The sequence below is a fragment of the Phalacrocorax aristotelis genome, chromosome 7 (assembly GCF_949628215.1).
Source record: "Phalacrocorax aristotelis chromosome 7, bGulAri2.1, whole genome shotgun sequence".
NCBI classification, from domain to species: domain Eukaryota; kingdom Metazoa; phylum Chordata; class Aves; order Suliformes; family Phalacrocoracidae; genus Phalacrocorax; species Phalacrocorax aristotelis.
Window position 1 is genome coordinate 51,557,408 of NC_134282.1, and position 14,808 is coordinate 51,572,215.

Here is a 14,808-nt window from a genome sequence, read left to right on the forward strand (position 1 = left end):
AATAATCCAGGGAGGCAGCTGTATTTCCCGTCCCTGTTCTGTGCTGAAGAACTTCTCTTCTGCTCTTTTCTCATAATGGATTCTGTCAGAGACCATCAGCTTAAATTATCTAGAAGCTCTTTTTTATCTTACAATTTATGAATCTGTGAAGCCACGTCTCTGTGGGGATAGGAAGGGATCGTATGAAACTTGCGGCAAGATGATTAAAATGTCACTGAATGTAGCCTGGGCAACAACCAAAAAATTCCCAAAATGCACTGACAAAAAACCCAAAACAAACAAAAATGGAGGGCAGGGTTACCTCGAGCCAGAAATCTGCAGTATCATGCACAAATATCACCAGTGTTCCCAGACGCACATAATTGCCACACCAAGAGCCACTCATCAACCCAATGGCTGCCAAGTGATGAATGACATGAGCCAGAAAATCCTGTGAAGGAGAGAAGAGGTTAAGCCAAGCAAGTACAGCCCTTTGAGGGTCTCCGTGCGGATGAAGTGACAAGACTCCTCACACACAGAGATGCCCTGGCAGCCAGGAGAGCATGGATGCGTGCAGGTGTGCCAGGGATAGACTGATGCTGCCCTCACGTGGCTGCACCAAATCCAGTGTCAGGACTGTGCTTTTCCTTATAAACATTATAAACATTTTTTTCCTCCCTCACAGAAACAGAGGTTCTAGCTACAAACAAGCATGTCCACTTGCCTTCCTTTTGTTGTCAATCCCAAGGGTAAATAAGAGGGACCAGTAAAAACTAATCTCAGCCATGTAGTACCAGTACTGGGATGGCAGCAGAGTCTGTAAGGAAGAAAAACAGAGTTAACTCTGAGAATAGCAAAAAGTAAATGCCAAGTGAAATTACTTCGTTTTTCCTTTCCTCGCTTCTTTTGCTCCTCTGCTGAGTCTTGCTTAAAAAATTAAACTAAACTAAATCCCTGTTCTGGGCTTCATTAAGAAAGATGTTCTGGGAGCCAAATATTTTAACCTTTACTCAGACCAAACTCTCAGTTTCTGCAGTTCCTCCCCCACCTCTGAATTTTAGCATGCTTTCCTTCTGTGTTTTTTTTGTCAGAGAACTACACGCAGAGTGCTTCTGCATTTAATTACAAGCAACTGTAAATAAATGAAGCCCTCCATTTTGGTGAACAATTAACATTTTAAACAATCACACATCCCATGACTAAGATGTCAGCTATTTATGCTAAAATCCTATGCATCTGCTTAGGGCTGGATGCTGAGCTTGGCCACCCCCTTGGCTCAACACATTTCCCAGGTGGCTAGAAGTAGGCTCGGTTATCAGGTCCCACGAGCAAGAGAAGCTGGAAAAACTCAGCTGGGAGACAGGATTCTTTTTATTCCTAAGTAGGACAGGAATAAGAAGGCAGTGTGATGGGCCACAGATTTATAAAAATAGGAGGGGAGGACACATAAGGACCTCCGACAGGTGGGCAAGAAGGCAGTTTGCTTGGAGTCATCTGTTACGGGACTGTCAGTAAAATATTTTAAGAAGAACCAAGAGCCTTGTGACCCTTGGGAACAACCAGAGTATTGCGCAGAGGTCCCCGGAGCAGGGACTCACGTTATACCGAACCAAGTCGCTGCAGCACTCCCTCCACCTGCACTACTGAGCAATAGGGCCCAGCAGGCACACAGCACTCTGCATAATCCCGTCCCGCAGTGCCTCGAAGCATCACCAGCACCGGTGCGAGCTTAGGGGTTCTGCATGAAGCAAGTAACACAGATAACATCTACTGTGTGCAATTGGTAACCTGGGATGGGTGGAAATAACCGTGGTCTGGCTGGAGGGCTGAGTTGCAGCACAGGCAGATCATGGAGAAGTCCTGCAACAGTCAGCAGGAGGTACCGAAGAGGGGCAAAGGGCTTTGGTGCCACACCTCTCTAGGTGGTGCCCGTTGGGAGGGAGAAGCGCTTCTGCGGATTAGCCCTTTCAATGGGGAAATACTTGGAATGCCTTGAGGCCGATGGCCCGATGCCAAAAAGCTCACCTGAAATGGATAGCCAACCCACGTCTGCCATATGTCGTAAAACCAAGGTTTCTGGGGAAGACAGATCATTCACAGGCTGAGCAGCTGAGCAACAAGAAATCATCTTAACTCAAAATCTTCAATACTTAAAATTTCTCTAAGTGAAGCAAGCTAAGAAGCTATAGTCTTGATAACTGTTCTCCAGCAATTTCTAAAGGGATCTTACATCTCAGATTTATTATATTGGTCCCAGCTTTTTGGCTTCTTTTCAGGACACCTGAAATGTTCCAGTTCATCATTTCATCATCCAAAGCAGTGGGTGTGTGTCTTATTACTGCAATTACTCAAGATAGGTTGCCACAGTGATTAGATTTTGCTGTGTTTACCAGCCACACACATCACTGGCTCATGGTGATAAACAGTGTTGGGGAGAAGAGCCAGATGAACGTAGACACGCTGAGAACTGTTCTGTTGCTCAGGAGAAGCATTAATGACACCCCAGGCAGTGCTCACGGTTACAAGCAGCACTCTCTCTGATATTCCCAACTTTGGGCTCAGCAGCAACACCTCAATAAATAGCTGTAAAATACACCATTGTTGTGACCCCAAAAGTGCTGCCAGAAAAAGTTTATGACCTCCTTTGAGAACAACATGGCCACATGATGCATTTGTAGGTGTTAACAAGGTTGTAAAACTGTTCTTAAAACTTGCCTTAAAAATATTAATCATAAATTACTTTATCATAGAAATTCAAAAGGTAATTTAAAAATTAAGTACAACCTCAGCGTGTATCACAGCCTGTCATCTAGGTTACACACAAAGACCTGAACCCACAGAGCCACTGAAACCAGTGAGTCTTTCAACAGACTTCAAGAAGATCTAGAAATCGGTCCTTATTTTGTTAAATATTTAAGAATATCAATCCTTAAAAAAATTAACTTACATCGTACAGAAATATAAATCCAGCAATGGAGGATGCAAGATAGAATGAAAATCGCCAGCTGCAAAAATAAATGCAAAAATAAGAACAAAGCATCATGTTTTTTATAGATACTGTCCCGAGCCAGAATTACTGCAAATCATTGTATATCACAATCTTCACATAAGTGTGCCCTCAAACTGTACGTTAAGGGTTGTCACATATTAACTATATCTGAATTATTAATATTTAAATATTTAAGCTTTGACTAATTGCTAAAGTAGCAAGTTGTTTGACATAATCACAATAGAGATAACTTGATCGTGATTACAGCAGTCATTTTCCAACCAGGCGTGAGCTGATCAAGAGAACAGCCACAGCAAATGTAATAAATTCCTAAAAGTTAATGTTTGATAACAGCAACCTCTCCCGCTGTATCAATCCCTCTAGAATATTCACACTGCTCTAAAGAACATGTCACAGTTCCCTGGCTCCAGAAGGTCTTTCAGCCACAAGGCACATACTTTCCAATCTGATCAAACACTGAACACCGACAGTGACTCGCCTCAATTGCTGGGTTAGTTTCTTTTGATATTTCTTAACACCAGTTGTTGAAAATAGGGGAGCCCCACAGAACTTCAAAAAATACTGGATAAGTTTGTGTCTTACTACAGGGGTCTGAATTAACTATAAACCTCACTCTTCCACTAGATTTGCCAACATTTCGCCTGATCTAAGCTTTTTGTGGCTCAAACGGATATCCATCAAGGCAGATAAAACTTCCAGGTTTTCACCACCAATCTGGTAAGGCAGCAAAATTATTGTGTATCTTCGCGAACCGAAACTGTGTTGTTGCTTGTATATGCCAGAGCAGGATGCTGTGATTTGGAGCCAGCAATCAACATTGTAATGACTCTGGAGGCTGCGTGGGAGGTATTGTCCCTGGGACTGGGTGCGGCTGGAGACTCAGCAGGAGCATTCCCACTCCCACCTCTACAGGTGATGGAAAACTTCTTCCTTTCCATGCTTCTCCTTGGCAGGAACAAGCCTGACCTTTCCCAGAACAGCTCTTCAAGATCAGTAGGAAAACACTGTGGGACTTCACATGCTAAGAAAGGTCATGATCACAGAGGCACATGGCCCAAAACCCAGTGGGAACATTTTCTAGAGCGAGAGGTATCCTGGAAGAGAGCAGCAAACAGCCTCCCAGAAAACATAAGTTTGCTAAAAAGGAGGAGAGCCTCAAGAACACCACTGTACTAAGGGACTGAAAGATGTATGAAAATGAGATTGTGGTCTTTGGCAAACATGAGAGAAGACGATGAGAACCTGCCTGGTAAAAGCAGCCCCTTCTTTCTGCACCCTGCGTAACCTGGAGGCCGATATCACAGGTGAAAGAATGAGATGCTCAAAGACTGAGTCAGCATTTTACAAGAAAAACAAAACAAAAGATGAGATGGAATGGCAGAGGCTAGACAAGATAATAGGTCTCATGCCTGCGGAAGAACTCAAGAAAACAATTATGAAATTGCCACTTGATACGCTGGTAATAAACAATCATTTTGCTCTTCAACTTCAAAGCATCTTTCCTCAGGTGATTTGAAAACAACACTTCAGAACACCCACTGCACAGACAGGAAAATTCTAAGGTACATGGTGGAAATTAGGAGAGCAAATGGAAGGGGAGAGTGGAACCCACAAGTAATACTTGGCTCAGAGTTAACCAAGAGATGCTATGAAAAAACACCACCATGACATGGGATAGAGTTTTTACACAGGGACTGACTCTGCCCTCATGCTTCCTATTTCAAGCAAGGGAGGTATGAATAGTCCAGCAGATATAGTGGGACTGATTCTGTGTTGACTGTAAAGTGTAAGCCGTTTTCTGAATCGGATCGAAAGCACAGAGCACCTAACAGGACTGCGCCATTAGTCCCCAGCCCTACAAATATATATTGAATGCACTTGGCAATAAACACACAGCGCTTCGGATGAACTCATTATACGTGCGAGACTGCCAGAGCACTACCTCATTTTGCATTTAGCCAAGCTCCTTTCTGAATTTGGTGAACAAAACCTAAAGTAAAGTTCATCCAAATTCACCAAATTTTACCCAAGTGCCTTTTAAGCTCTGAACCTGGCCACCAGGGAGAGCACTGACAAGAGCAATGCAAAAGGATTTTCTGATTTAACTTCACAAATCTTTTCTCTTGAACTGAGCCTAACAAAAAAATAATTTAGTAGGTGAAGTTAGTGGCTGGTATGTCTTTTAAGGCACAGAAGGTTTCATGCAAAGGGCTTTCCAAACCCCGCTGTTGCTTAACTGGGAGAGCACTAATAGCTTAAGTATGGCTTAGACCTGGCTCATCAGATTTTCCTTGTGATTCAGAAAAATGATCCCAAAGATTGCAGGCTTTAAAAAAATTTCATAACACCGACTACTAGCGTGGAATAACTCTGTTCCTCATTTGTTGCCTTGGGAATTATATCCAATTAAATTCACTGACAAAGAGCAGAGCAAGGTTCATGAAACTGCACAAGAGAAACCTGTTCGCTTCATTCTCACTCAAGCTGCCAAGCAAGTTTTAATTTCAGTCTTCGGCTGCGTGTTACTAGAGACATACATCCACAGCAGGTAGGTCTTCTATCAATAGCAGGAAATCTTATTGTCTCTTGTAAAACAAAGCTCACTGATTCACAAAACAACGGTAGGAATAAACTCTGGATGTCGTTTGCCAGGACAGTTTACTCAACGCAAGGCTTCAGAGTGACACATCTACGTCTACCAACTGGATACGTGCCCAGCACAGGGCATTGTCAAGTCATTATCATATTGATTCATATTGAAAATACTCTTGATAAAGTACTCAACTTCGAGTTTTGTAGCTGTACTTTTAGCCCCCATGCTTTAAGCTAATTTATACTAAAAGACGTTGATTATAATAATAATTTGAATTTTTGCCAATGTAATTACAATAGTCAAAAATCCAAATACAGAGGATGTTAAAGTGTTTTGCACTGGTACAGTTAATTCCAGTATCCAAAAGGGATGAGGTATGTAAGTAAACCCATACCCATTTTGGGATTTGCAATCTGTATGAGATTTTGGATAACACTGGAATAGTTAAATAGTAAAATGTTTACGTATGGGGAAATTCTCACACATTTATGAAAAAAAAATCACACTCTTGAAAGCTGTTGCAGTTTTCAGTCATATGCAGGAGGTTTCGAAACTTTTTACATATTAATTATTATCACTCAAAATTGCTCAAGAGCCCACTCTTATCAGCGTATTTGAGCTCGTGTTTTGCACAGTACCCTGTGTTCAAGCTCTGACTCCTACCATTTAGTTCTGATGCCACGACGCCTGCTCTTGAACTGACTTCTGTACACAATAGCATCCCAAGATGACAGTATGGATTTACGTATAAACAAGAATGAGTAAGCATTTTTGTTCCCTGATGATTACTGGCAGACCAAAATATTTTCTTGTTCTCTGCATGTTTTCATTAAGCACTACCTAGCAGGAGCCTACAGATAAGGCCATTATTACAAAATGACGAAAACCATAACATATTTTTGAGTTTTTTTCCAGGAGAAGCTGTTAACCTAACCTTTTTAAGTCACACCATTTGGAGAAATGCTTCTAGATCCTTTCAATTTGCTTGTGTATGCACAAACCAAAATGCTCGTCAGATAGACCCAGCTTTCTGGAAATGCGTCCCCCTTAAGAGGCACCTGAGGACCTCAATCATTTTTTTCAAAACAGTAAAATCCATAGTAATCAAAAGCACTGTCTTTTCTTACAAAGCTTCCTGGAATTTCCGAAGCACTGTTGGGATCTCAAGGTTTCGCCGTCTCCTAAACCACTTTTCCACCAAACGGACTGTACAGTTGCACTTTTTGGCAAGGCCTTGAATCTCTGACTGCAAAAAATAGAACAGTGTTAGCAACAAGACGTACTCCAGTGTCATCTTCATTCATTTTGTAGTTCACAGATCAGCTTCCTGCTGTTGTAAGGTCTTAATTTAAAAACATTGCTAATATTAACTATCGGGGCGGGGGTGTGTGTGTGTGTGTGTTTACCTTGCAGGCTCCCTGGTTAATTTTTCTGTGACCGGATTTTCGAGATGCTAGTTTATATAACTAAAGCAGGCACAAGATGTACAGATCCACAAGCTGTGCCATTGTCTTTCTGGTGGCTTCTGATAGTTTCAAAAGAGGCAACTTCTACTGCTAAGTTGGACCAGAGGGGAAGTGCCATGTATCAACGCACGTGGACATTAGGTAAGGTATTAGATACATAGTTAACTGTTAGTTTATATTTAAATGAGTCTCACAGGTGAGATGCAGACCTGGAATTAAGGTGACCTGTGCTCTGTTCTCAAATCCAAGATACTTCTGTGGTACAGGACAAGTCAATTAACCTCACTGAGCAAAACCCAGACTGCCTTTTGACACCTAAAAATAAATCAGGGCTAGAGCATTGCCTAGAACTGCAGCTAGCCATTCAAGTGCCGCGGCTGGGTGTCTCCGCTTTACACGTGCTCTGAAGGTGAAGCGGCTCTGCCATGCAGCCATGCCAGCATGTGCTAAGCACAAGGCAGTGTGACCTCTGCATTTCTGGGTGCTCAGTGCCCCAGGTGCAGCAGCCTGTAGGCTTCCTCCTGCCTCCCCTCTCCATGCTGAAGTGCAGGAGGTGTGGGCTGACCTCACCTGGGGCTGCTGCAGGAGCAGAGGTGGTGTGCGACTCATCCCTGGGGAAGCTCTTTCCCGCAAGACTAGTATGCAAAGAGTGGGTGGCAGCAGCACTGCCTCCACCAAGGTAAATCCAGTTCAGTTAGTCTCCTACCCTCAGAGAAAGCTCTCATATGAGAGCAAAGGCACCTCAGCTGCCGGGAAGGGCAGGAGTGCAAACAGCCTCTGTGTTCACAGCCCATCCCGCTGGCTGGAAAGCTCTCTACTTGCCACGCAGGAACACTGACTTTGTTTTGACAGACGATGGAGCCTAGATGCCCTCAATTGCCAGCGAGGCCTCCAAATGCATCCTCCGGCACACTGGTCCCCAAGCTGGACAGCTAAAGGAGGCAGCCTGAATCTTTCCCATGTACTGACAAGTATAAAAATGCTGTGCTTCCTCTCAGAGATTAATTGTCAAACTGTAGTCGTGCAGAAGGAAGATGTGAAATAGAGAGACCAGGATACTTGCCCAGATAGAGAAGAGCTCGTATGTGAGCACAAATACATCTACTCCTGATGATACCAGGCAAAAGACACAGTAAGAGAATAGCAGAGGGTAGGGACTGAAAGCGAAGTTCCACGTATCAATAATTATCAATATTGATCAGTACTAGAAAGCACATTTTTTTTTTCAAAAGCAGCGTAGGAACTCTGCAATTGTTTGGTATCTGGGCTCAGGTAAGTGAACTTTTTGATGCTGCATTCACAGCAACATACCTGTTTCCCATCAACAATGAAGTTGCCTCATTTTCTGAGATGGTAAACATTGCTTCTTTTTTTTTCTTGTTCAAATATGAAAACAAACAGCAAGGTAACAGAAAGATTGCTTTTCTTTCTCACATAAGCCAGGATTAAGTATGCAGCAATATAACAGATCAAAAGGCTTCCATGCCAGCGTTCCAATATTATAGCTTGCAATAAATATGATACCGCTTTCCAACAACAGATGTCAGCTGATGTTTTCTCCAGGCAGAATGAGTTAAAGATGGAACACTGATCTTCACTGGAAATAATATTAAACAGTCTAACCTAGAATAGCATGCCAGAAAATTAAACATCTTAAATATATTTTCTGTTTTGGATGCCATATACCCTTGTCAGCAGAACAGCAACAAAAACCCAAATAAATTAAGTCATCTGTCAATCAGCTGGAACTCATCCCATGATGTCATTGCTGATAGCTGATTGAAACAGTGAGACTTGGGATTTTCCAAAACCAAAACTAGTGTAAAAGAATGAGAATCCTTACTTGGGATGGATGTTTTGAGCACTCCCGGAAATAACTCTCTAAAACAGGATTAGGCTGCGGCTTCAGACGTCTTGCGTTCTTTATACCTAAGGCTTTTGCTAGAGGTATAGCAACATATCTGGAAAGACATACCGGGAAAAACTTTAAAAATACAACACAGTTACAAGACCTGAGCTATTCTCTCACCAGGATATGAAGGAAATAATTCTGAGGCAATTCAATCTGCCATAGGGTATGGATAGTGCACAGTGAGAGAAAGGAATTTCCCGCTAGCTAATCCCTAGAGAGAACCATCGCATATTAGCAGTTATGCCAAGCACAAAACCAAGAACTCAAGTTTGTGGTCACGAAATGCTATAAAATGAAATAAACGATCCTGATGTTTGTGTCCTTGTGTTTTTCAGAGGCATATTGGAGTTAAGCAGCAGTTAAGGAACAGATGCTCTCTCCAGGTAAGCTGAAAGATTGCTCCTGGGAGACTTTCCCCTAGTGGCAGATAGTCACTTAGCACATTGCTTCACTGGGCTACCACTGACCAAGACATTTGGGTTGCAGCCTCTGGCTTGTGGCACACAGCAACTACCCTGGAGACAGACAGCTTCTTTCTCTTCCATTTCCCAATACTAATTGCTGCAGAGCATTCCAAATGCTTCGCTCTTCTACTTGGGCAGGCTTCTCTGAAAAAGCCCCCCTTTGCTCCTGCTGATATCAGCAGTTGATTCCTTATTACTCATAGCAGCGGTCAGTTTTCCTCATTTGAGGGCAGATTCACTGCAGGCCAGATGTGTGGGCTAATTATTCACACGAGTGATTTCCAATAGCAGCGCAGTGAGACACAGTTGGGCAAGCATTTACTCAGGAAACACTGTGAATGTTTATAAACATACGATCCAAATTACTTTTGATCTCTAACATAAATGATCTTATCTGGTTCTGGTTTAAGTCTGTCCAACTTATGACATTCCAGATTTCCTCATTCTATCCTGAAATAATTAGAAAAACCTACTAATCACATTCTTCAGAGAAAAAAAAGTCAAGCAAAAAACACACAAATAAATAAGTCAACGCACTGCAAATCTTAAATATATTTGTAGCATTTTTTTCTGTGGAGCCAACCTCTTCCTGTCCCATAAGATTCCAGCTGCAGAAGCAATCCATCTTTCAGTGCCAAAGTGAGGAAAAAAAGAATCAGTATTACTAGATCTCCACAAAATGTTCACATGAAGCTTTTGAGATCCCTCCAGTCTGCCTGCCCAGTTTTGCTAGAGCTAGACACCTGGGACCTATCAGCCTCACACAAATGCGCTGGTGGAGGACCAAACGAAAGGAGAGGTTTGGTTCAGAGGACAAATACCTCTACTCTTCCATCAAAGGAGAAAAAGGAAAAGGAAACCCAAATGGTTTTGGATTAATTGTATCTCTAGCAAAACGAGATAATTAGAATTATCCAAACGCTGTTCTAGAAAAGCTAGATAGAAATATCTTCCTTCTGTATTGGATCACAGCCACATATACCTAATAGTGAAAATATTTCCCAATTTTTCATCTGCTGTATTATCTGTACTAGGATCTTTCTAGCAAACCACCAACTAATCCTCCTTTATCAAAACATAAGAAGATCAATTCAAAGATATCTTATTTTTCAAAAATTTTTAGCATTAACAAGGATTAACATTAGCATAAAATCACATTTATAGTTCTTACCTTTCACTGAAGAATCGGATAATCAGCAATACAAAAGCATATGGTATTGTGGCATATAACTGGTGTGGTTTTGGAAAGACAAGTCCATCGCGGTCTACAAAATGCGCCCACGTGACATTGATGGGCATCCAGATATTCTCCCACCAGAACCAGCTGTTCAGTGTCTTTAATATCTGCGCCATGCTAAGCAAATAAAAAGATAATTAAAAATTACTCCTAACGTATTAAAAAGAAAATGCGTGAAAAAAACATTGAACCTTGTTGTGTAGAACAGGGGGTCCCAGCTGGCAGGGCATTTCCTAAAGATAAGGTACAAGCAAATAGCAGATGAGGCTCAGTCCCACAAGAACCAGCTGTCCTGGCCCGCAGTGGTACTGCGGCTCCAACAGAGACACTAGAGAGAAACTGCAGGCACTGTGGAGATGCTCAGGTGTGCCGGACTAAATCAAGAGCAAACAGACCTTGCCAGTGAAGTGTGCAACCGTGTCAGTTTTGTCAGAGAAAAAAAAGGAAAAAAAATCAGAAGAAGCTGAAAACCCCTCAGTTTAGAGCATGCAGGTGCAATTATCATCCTGCAGAAGATAAAGTAACAGAGCTAAATTTTGATCTGGTATAAACCAATGCAGAGCCTTTGACATCTGCAGCAGGGAGTTAATCTGTGGACTCATTTCAGTCATTCACACTAAACTGCTTAGTACCCGGTCAAATCTTTTTCAATAATAATTTATAATCTATCATACCAATACAAAAAAAGAGAACCGATCTTCCCTAGGCCGCCTTCATAAATAAAATATAAGTGGGTGGAAGGGTGGAAAAGAAATGATAAGGTCCAGGGGGTGACTCAGTTCCGTAATAACAAAGACATTTCCCTACTGAATTACTGCTGCTTAATATGCTAATGGGACTACACACCTTCAACCTGATTCTGCAAACACCTGTGCATAGGACCAAGTATAAAAATTACACTGCACAGTGAGCTTTTTGGGGGATTTGCAAGTATAATCTAATCGTGACCAAATCCTACATCAGAGCAAAATGTCTAAAATCAGTTCTTGAAGGAAAAAAGTTTCACTTAAACGAAAGCATTTCATTCTTGTAAAAGTCTTTTTCAAGCTTCGTCTTCTACATTATATATTTAGAAATTTCTGCCATCCCTCATTTAGTTGTAAGTGCTTTACAGTACAAGCATGTTATATATCCTATAAAAATATTCTAAAATTGAATAACGATAGAAGTTACTATAATGTGTTCCATAGACTGAAATAAGTTTTTTTTTTCTATAATTTCCAGGACAAATAAATTTAAATAACTTTTTCCATGCTAAAGTTTCCTGTAAACCAGAAAAAAGTATGAGGAAATAACTGATCTCACTGAACCATAATTTTGATGAGGAAACAGCTGAGCTGGGAGAGTTTCCACCATGTCTCCTCATAGCATTAGAGATCCCATCTGGAGATATCACAGTGATACATTTCTATAGGATCAAGCAATAAGACCAAACGATGCTGAGGACAGATCGTAGCTCAGGCCTTCGTGCTCCTCCATACTTAAGCAGGGGCCACACAGCTTTAGTTTCGCCTGCAGCCACACACAGCTTCCACCCGTGCCGGATCAGGACACGCAGCTTAGTGTGCTCAACAGGCGTTCCAGCTTCGGACACGGCTGGCTCCGGAGCCCGCTTTAACTAACAAACAGTCCCTGCGATCCGCACTGGGCTGCTTCCACTGAGCTGAAGCCTTGCAGCAGGTTAGTGGAACAGAGGCTTGTACCCATCAAACAGAGCTGGGCTAACAGACACTGCGAATCAATTTACTGGCCATGCACAGTAGTCAGTATTGCAATATTAATAACCCAGCCATTTAATCTTTTTAAATGCCAAAAGGGGATGGTAAAAAACCTACCAAATTAATTGTGTGTGTATAAGCAAATGCAAAATAAAGGAGGGAGAAACCACAACTGTTCCTGCACCAAAACTTTATATGCCAAGTTCCAGCCTAGAGCAATTTTTTACTGCTGAATTATAAACTCCTGGAAGTAGGGATTTATAATGGGGCTGCTAGCAGACCCTTAACTACAGCTAGCAGGCGCCATGATAATGAAGCAGGGCTTTGAAACATGATGTTTTAGGTCAGACAGAGAGTCTTGCAGACAAACTGCCCTAGAAGACGAGGGGAGAGGCTCATTACACAGTTCTGCTTCCTAATATATCTATATTCTTAAACTAGATTGTGCACCGCAAACTATCACAAACTGTAACTGCAGTAAAAATAGGCCACTCTATTATGACACAGAGGAAAGGGCACTAACAGCCAGACTATGGTGAGATGGGTTGTAACTGAATATGCACCCAGGATGCCTAAACACTAGAAAAAACACAGGAGGGAGTATTTTCACATTGGATTCTTGGGATTTCACTAATTCCTGTTTCCCTTCCACACATGGATGCCTTACCATATGGCTATCTTTTCAGGTCTTAAATTAGTTAATACATCTCTATTAAACTAAGCTCGTAAGCACACGCTTAATCTAAAATTTAAGGGAATTCTGGATTTGGAGTCTGATCCAGAATCCACAGATTTCAGCAGGATTCCTTCCTCACAAACACCAAACAGAGTCATAGAAAGGTGGGTTCTCTGAAATTTTCTTCTGTAATCCCCTGTATTTGTACCAGGACTTGCCTTGCACACGGGGGATCAGACCATCCCTGATGAACCTTGTCCAAGTTAGAAAACTGTTGACGACATTCCACGTCTGTCTGCAGCCTATCCTTATGCTTTGTTACCCCCAAATTGGATGTTCACCCTACGTCCAACCTATGTTTTCACTGCAGCAGATCAGGCCATTCCCTAGGCAATCTTGGAGATTTCCATCTTCATAATACCAGCTATTTAAGCAGACAGCCTGTTTGCCTGTTTCCCTTCAGCTTCAGTTCTCATCATGAGGTTCCTGGAGCACCTGGGAGGTGAGGAAGTCCTTCCAAACACACCTGGGCAACAGTGACCTGAGCATTTTGGTTTCTTTCTGCCTTCTTTGCTCTTAAATGGCTGACAGGTGTGGCTGTGTGATCAAATAGTTTTATCCCTGCTGAAATCATGGAGATCCTGTAACATATAGGAACTCCCTAAATACTGTTTTGTTGCATTCATTATATAGAAGCAAGCTTCTCTTCTCCTGTGTTACCAGCAAGCTGTGGCCCTTTCAGCTTGCTGAGAAATATCTCACAAAACCCACGCGTACTTTGTATGTTTTCCCGTATGAAAAAGAAGCTGACACCTCACAGAAGTCTCCATCTCAGGAAGCACCACTCAAAGCAAACTGAGCATAACTCTGCTCTAGCTTTATGTATCATCTCCTTCTCCACAAACACATGCTTGCTGCTTCCTAGAAACCCTGATTAAAATTGGTATTGAAATTCAATTACACCTTTAAAGATGAACCATCTATTATCCCATCCCCTCTGCCAAAAAGGTTCTTTCAATGCTCCCACAGCATCACCGATACAAATAATCCAGCTCTATGGTTTACTCACCGCATCTAGAGCGACCACTGTCCCAAATGCTAATCCTCATTATCAGCTTTCTCCACATTATGACTTGACTGCTTCATTCTAAATTATTTACTTTGAACCCTTTTGGCCCTAAACAATGGCTGCGTAAATCACAGCAGAAGAGGCTAGAGGATGGAGAAAAGGAGACAGAAAGCACACGGGCCATTTGTCTCTAGCAAGCTTTGTCTATTAGAAAAACCATAGCTGCTGTTTGCTGATCTCTCCTCCCCTGATTACCAGCTGCCCAGGACTTCTCAGAACCCTTCATCCCACATCTGTGTCAATTCACCAGGCAGAGCCCGAACAGCCAGAGAGCGCAAACTCTGCTTTCAGACCACATCAGGTTAAAGGCACATCGCCAGTGCCATAGGAGAGAAATTTTTCCCATTATTGTTGCACGCTAGTTTCTCTGGAAAAAACATTTTGCCCCACCAGGGCTTTTGTTCTGGCATATTACATGTAGACCAACCTCAAGCACTTGCATATATTTTAAATGACGTTGTCTATACAGTTTAGTCTCAATTTTAACCCAAAGACTTTTGGCAGCTTGTTAAACCCTAACAGGTTAGGAAGGCCAGAAACCCTTTGGCCATACAATTTCACACTGAGACCACCTCTTCCAAGTGCCCATAGCATGAATGGGAAAGGGAGGGCATCCACCACAGG

General features: G+C 42.2%; 1 protein-coding gene across 1 annotated transcript in view; it reads right to left on the bottom strand.

Annotated features, from left to right (window-relative positions):
* Positions 1-14,808, bottom strand: part of CERS3 (ceramide synthase 3) — a 44,027-nt gene that overhangs the window by 24,529 nt on the left and 4,690 nt on the right. The window contains exons 2-8 of the mRNA XM_075100685.1: positions 10,596-10,778; positions 8,892-9,009; positions 6,710-6,828; positions 2,927-2,984; positions 2,005-2,055; positions 704-796; positions 302-430 (exon numbers count right to left, since the gene is read on the bottom strand). Coding sequence (XP_074956786.1) covers positions 302-430; positions 704-796; positions 2,005-2,055; positions 2,927-2,984; positions 6,710-6,828; positions 8,892-9,009; positions 10,596-10,777 — 750 coding nt within the window. The 5' untranslated portion in view covers position 10,778. The remainder of the gene's footprint in view (positions 1-301; positions 431-703; positions 797-2,004; positions 2,056-2,926; positions 2,985-6,709; positions 6,829-8,891; positions 9,010-10,595; positions 10,779-14,808) is intronic.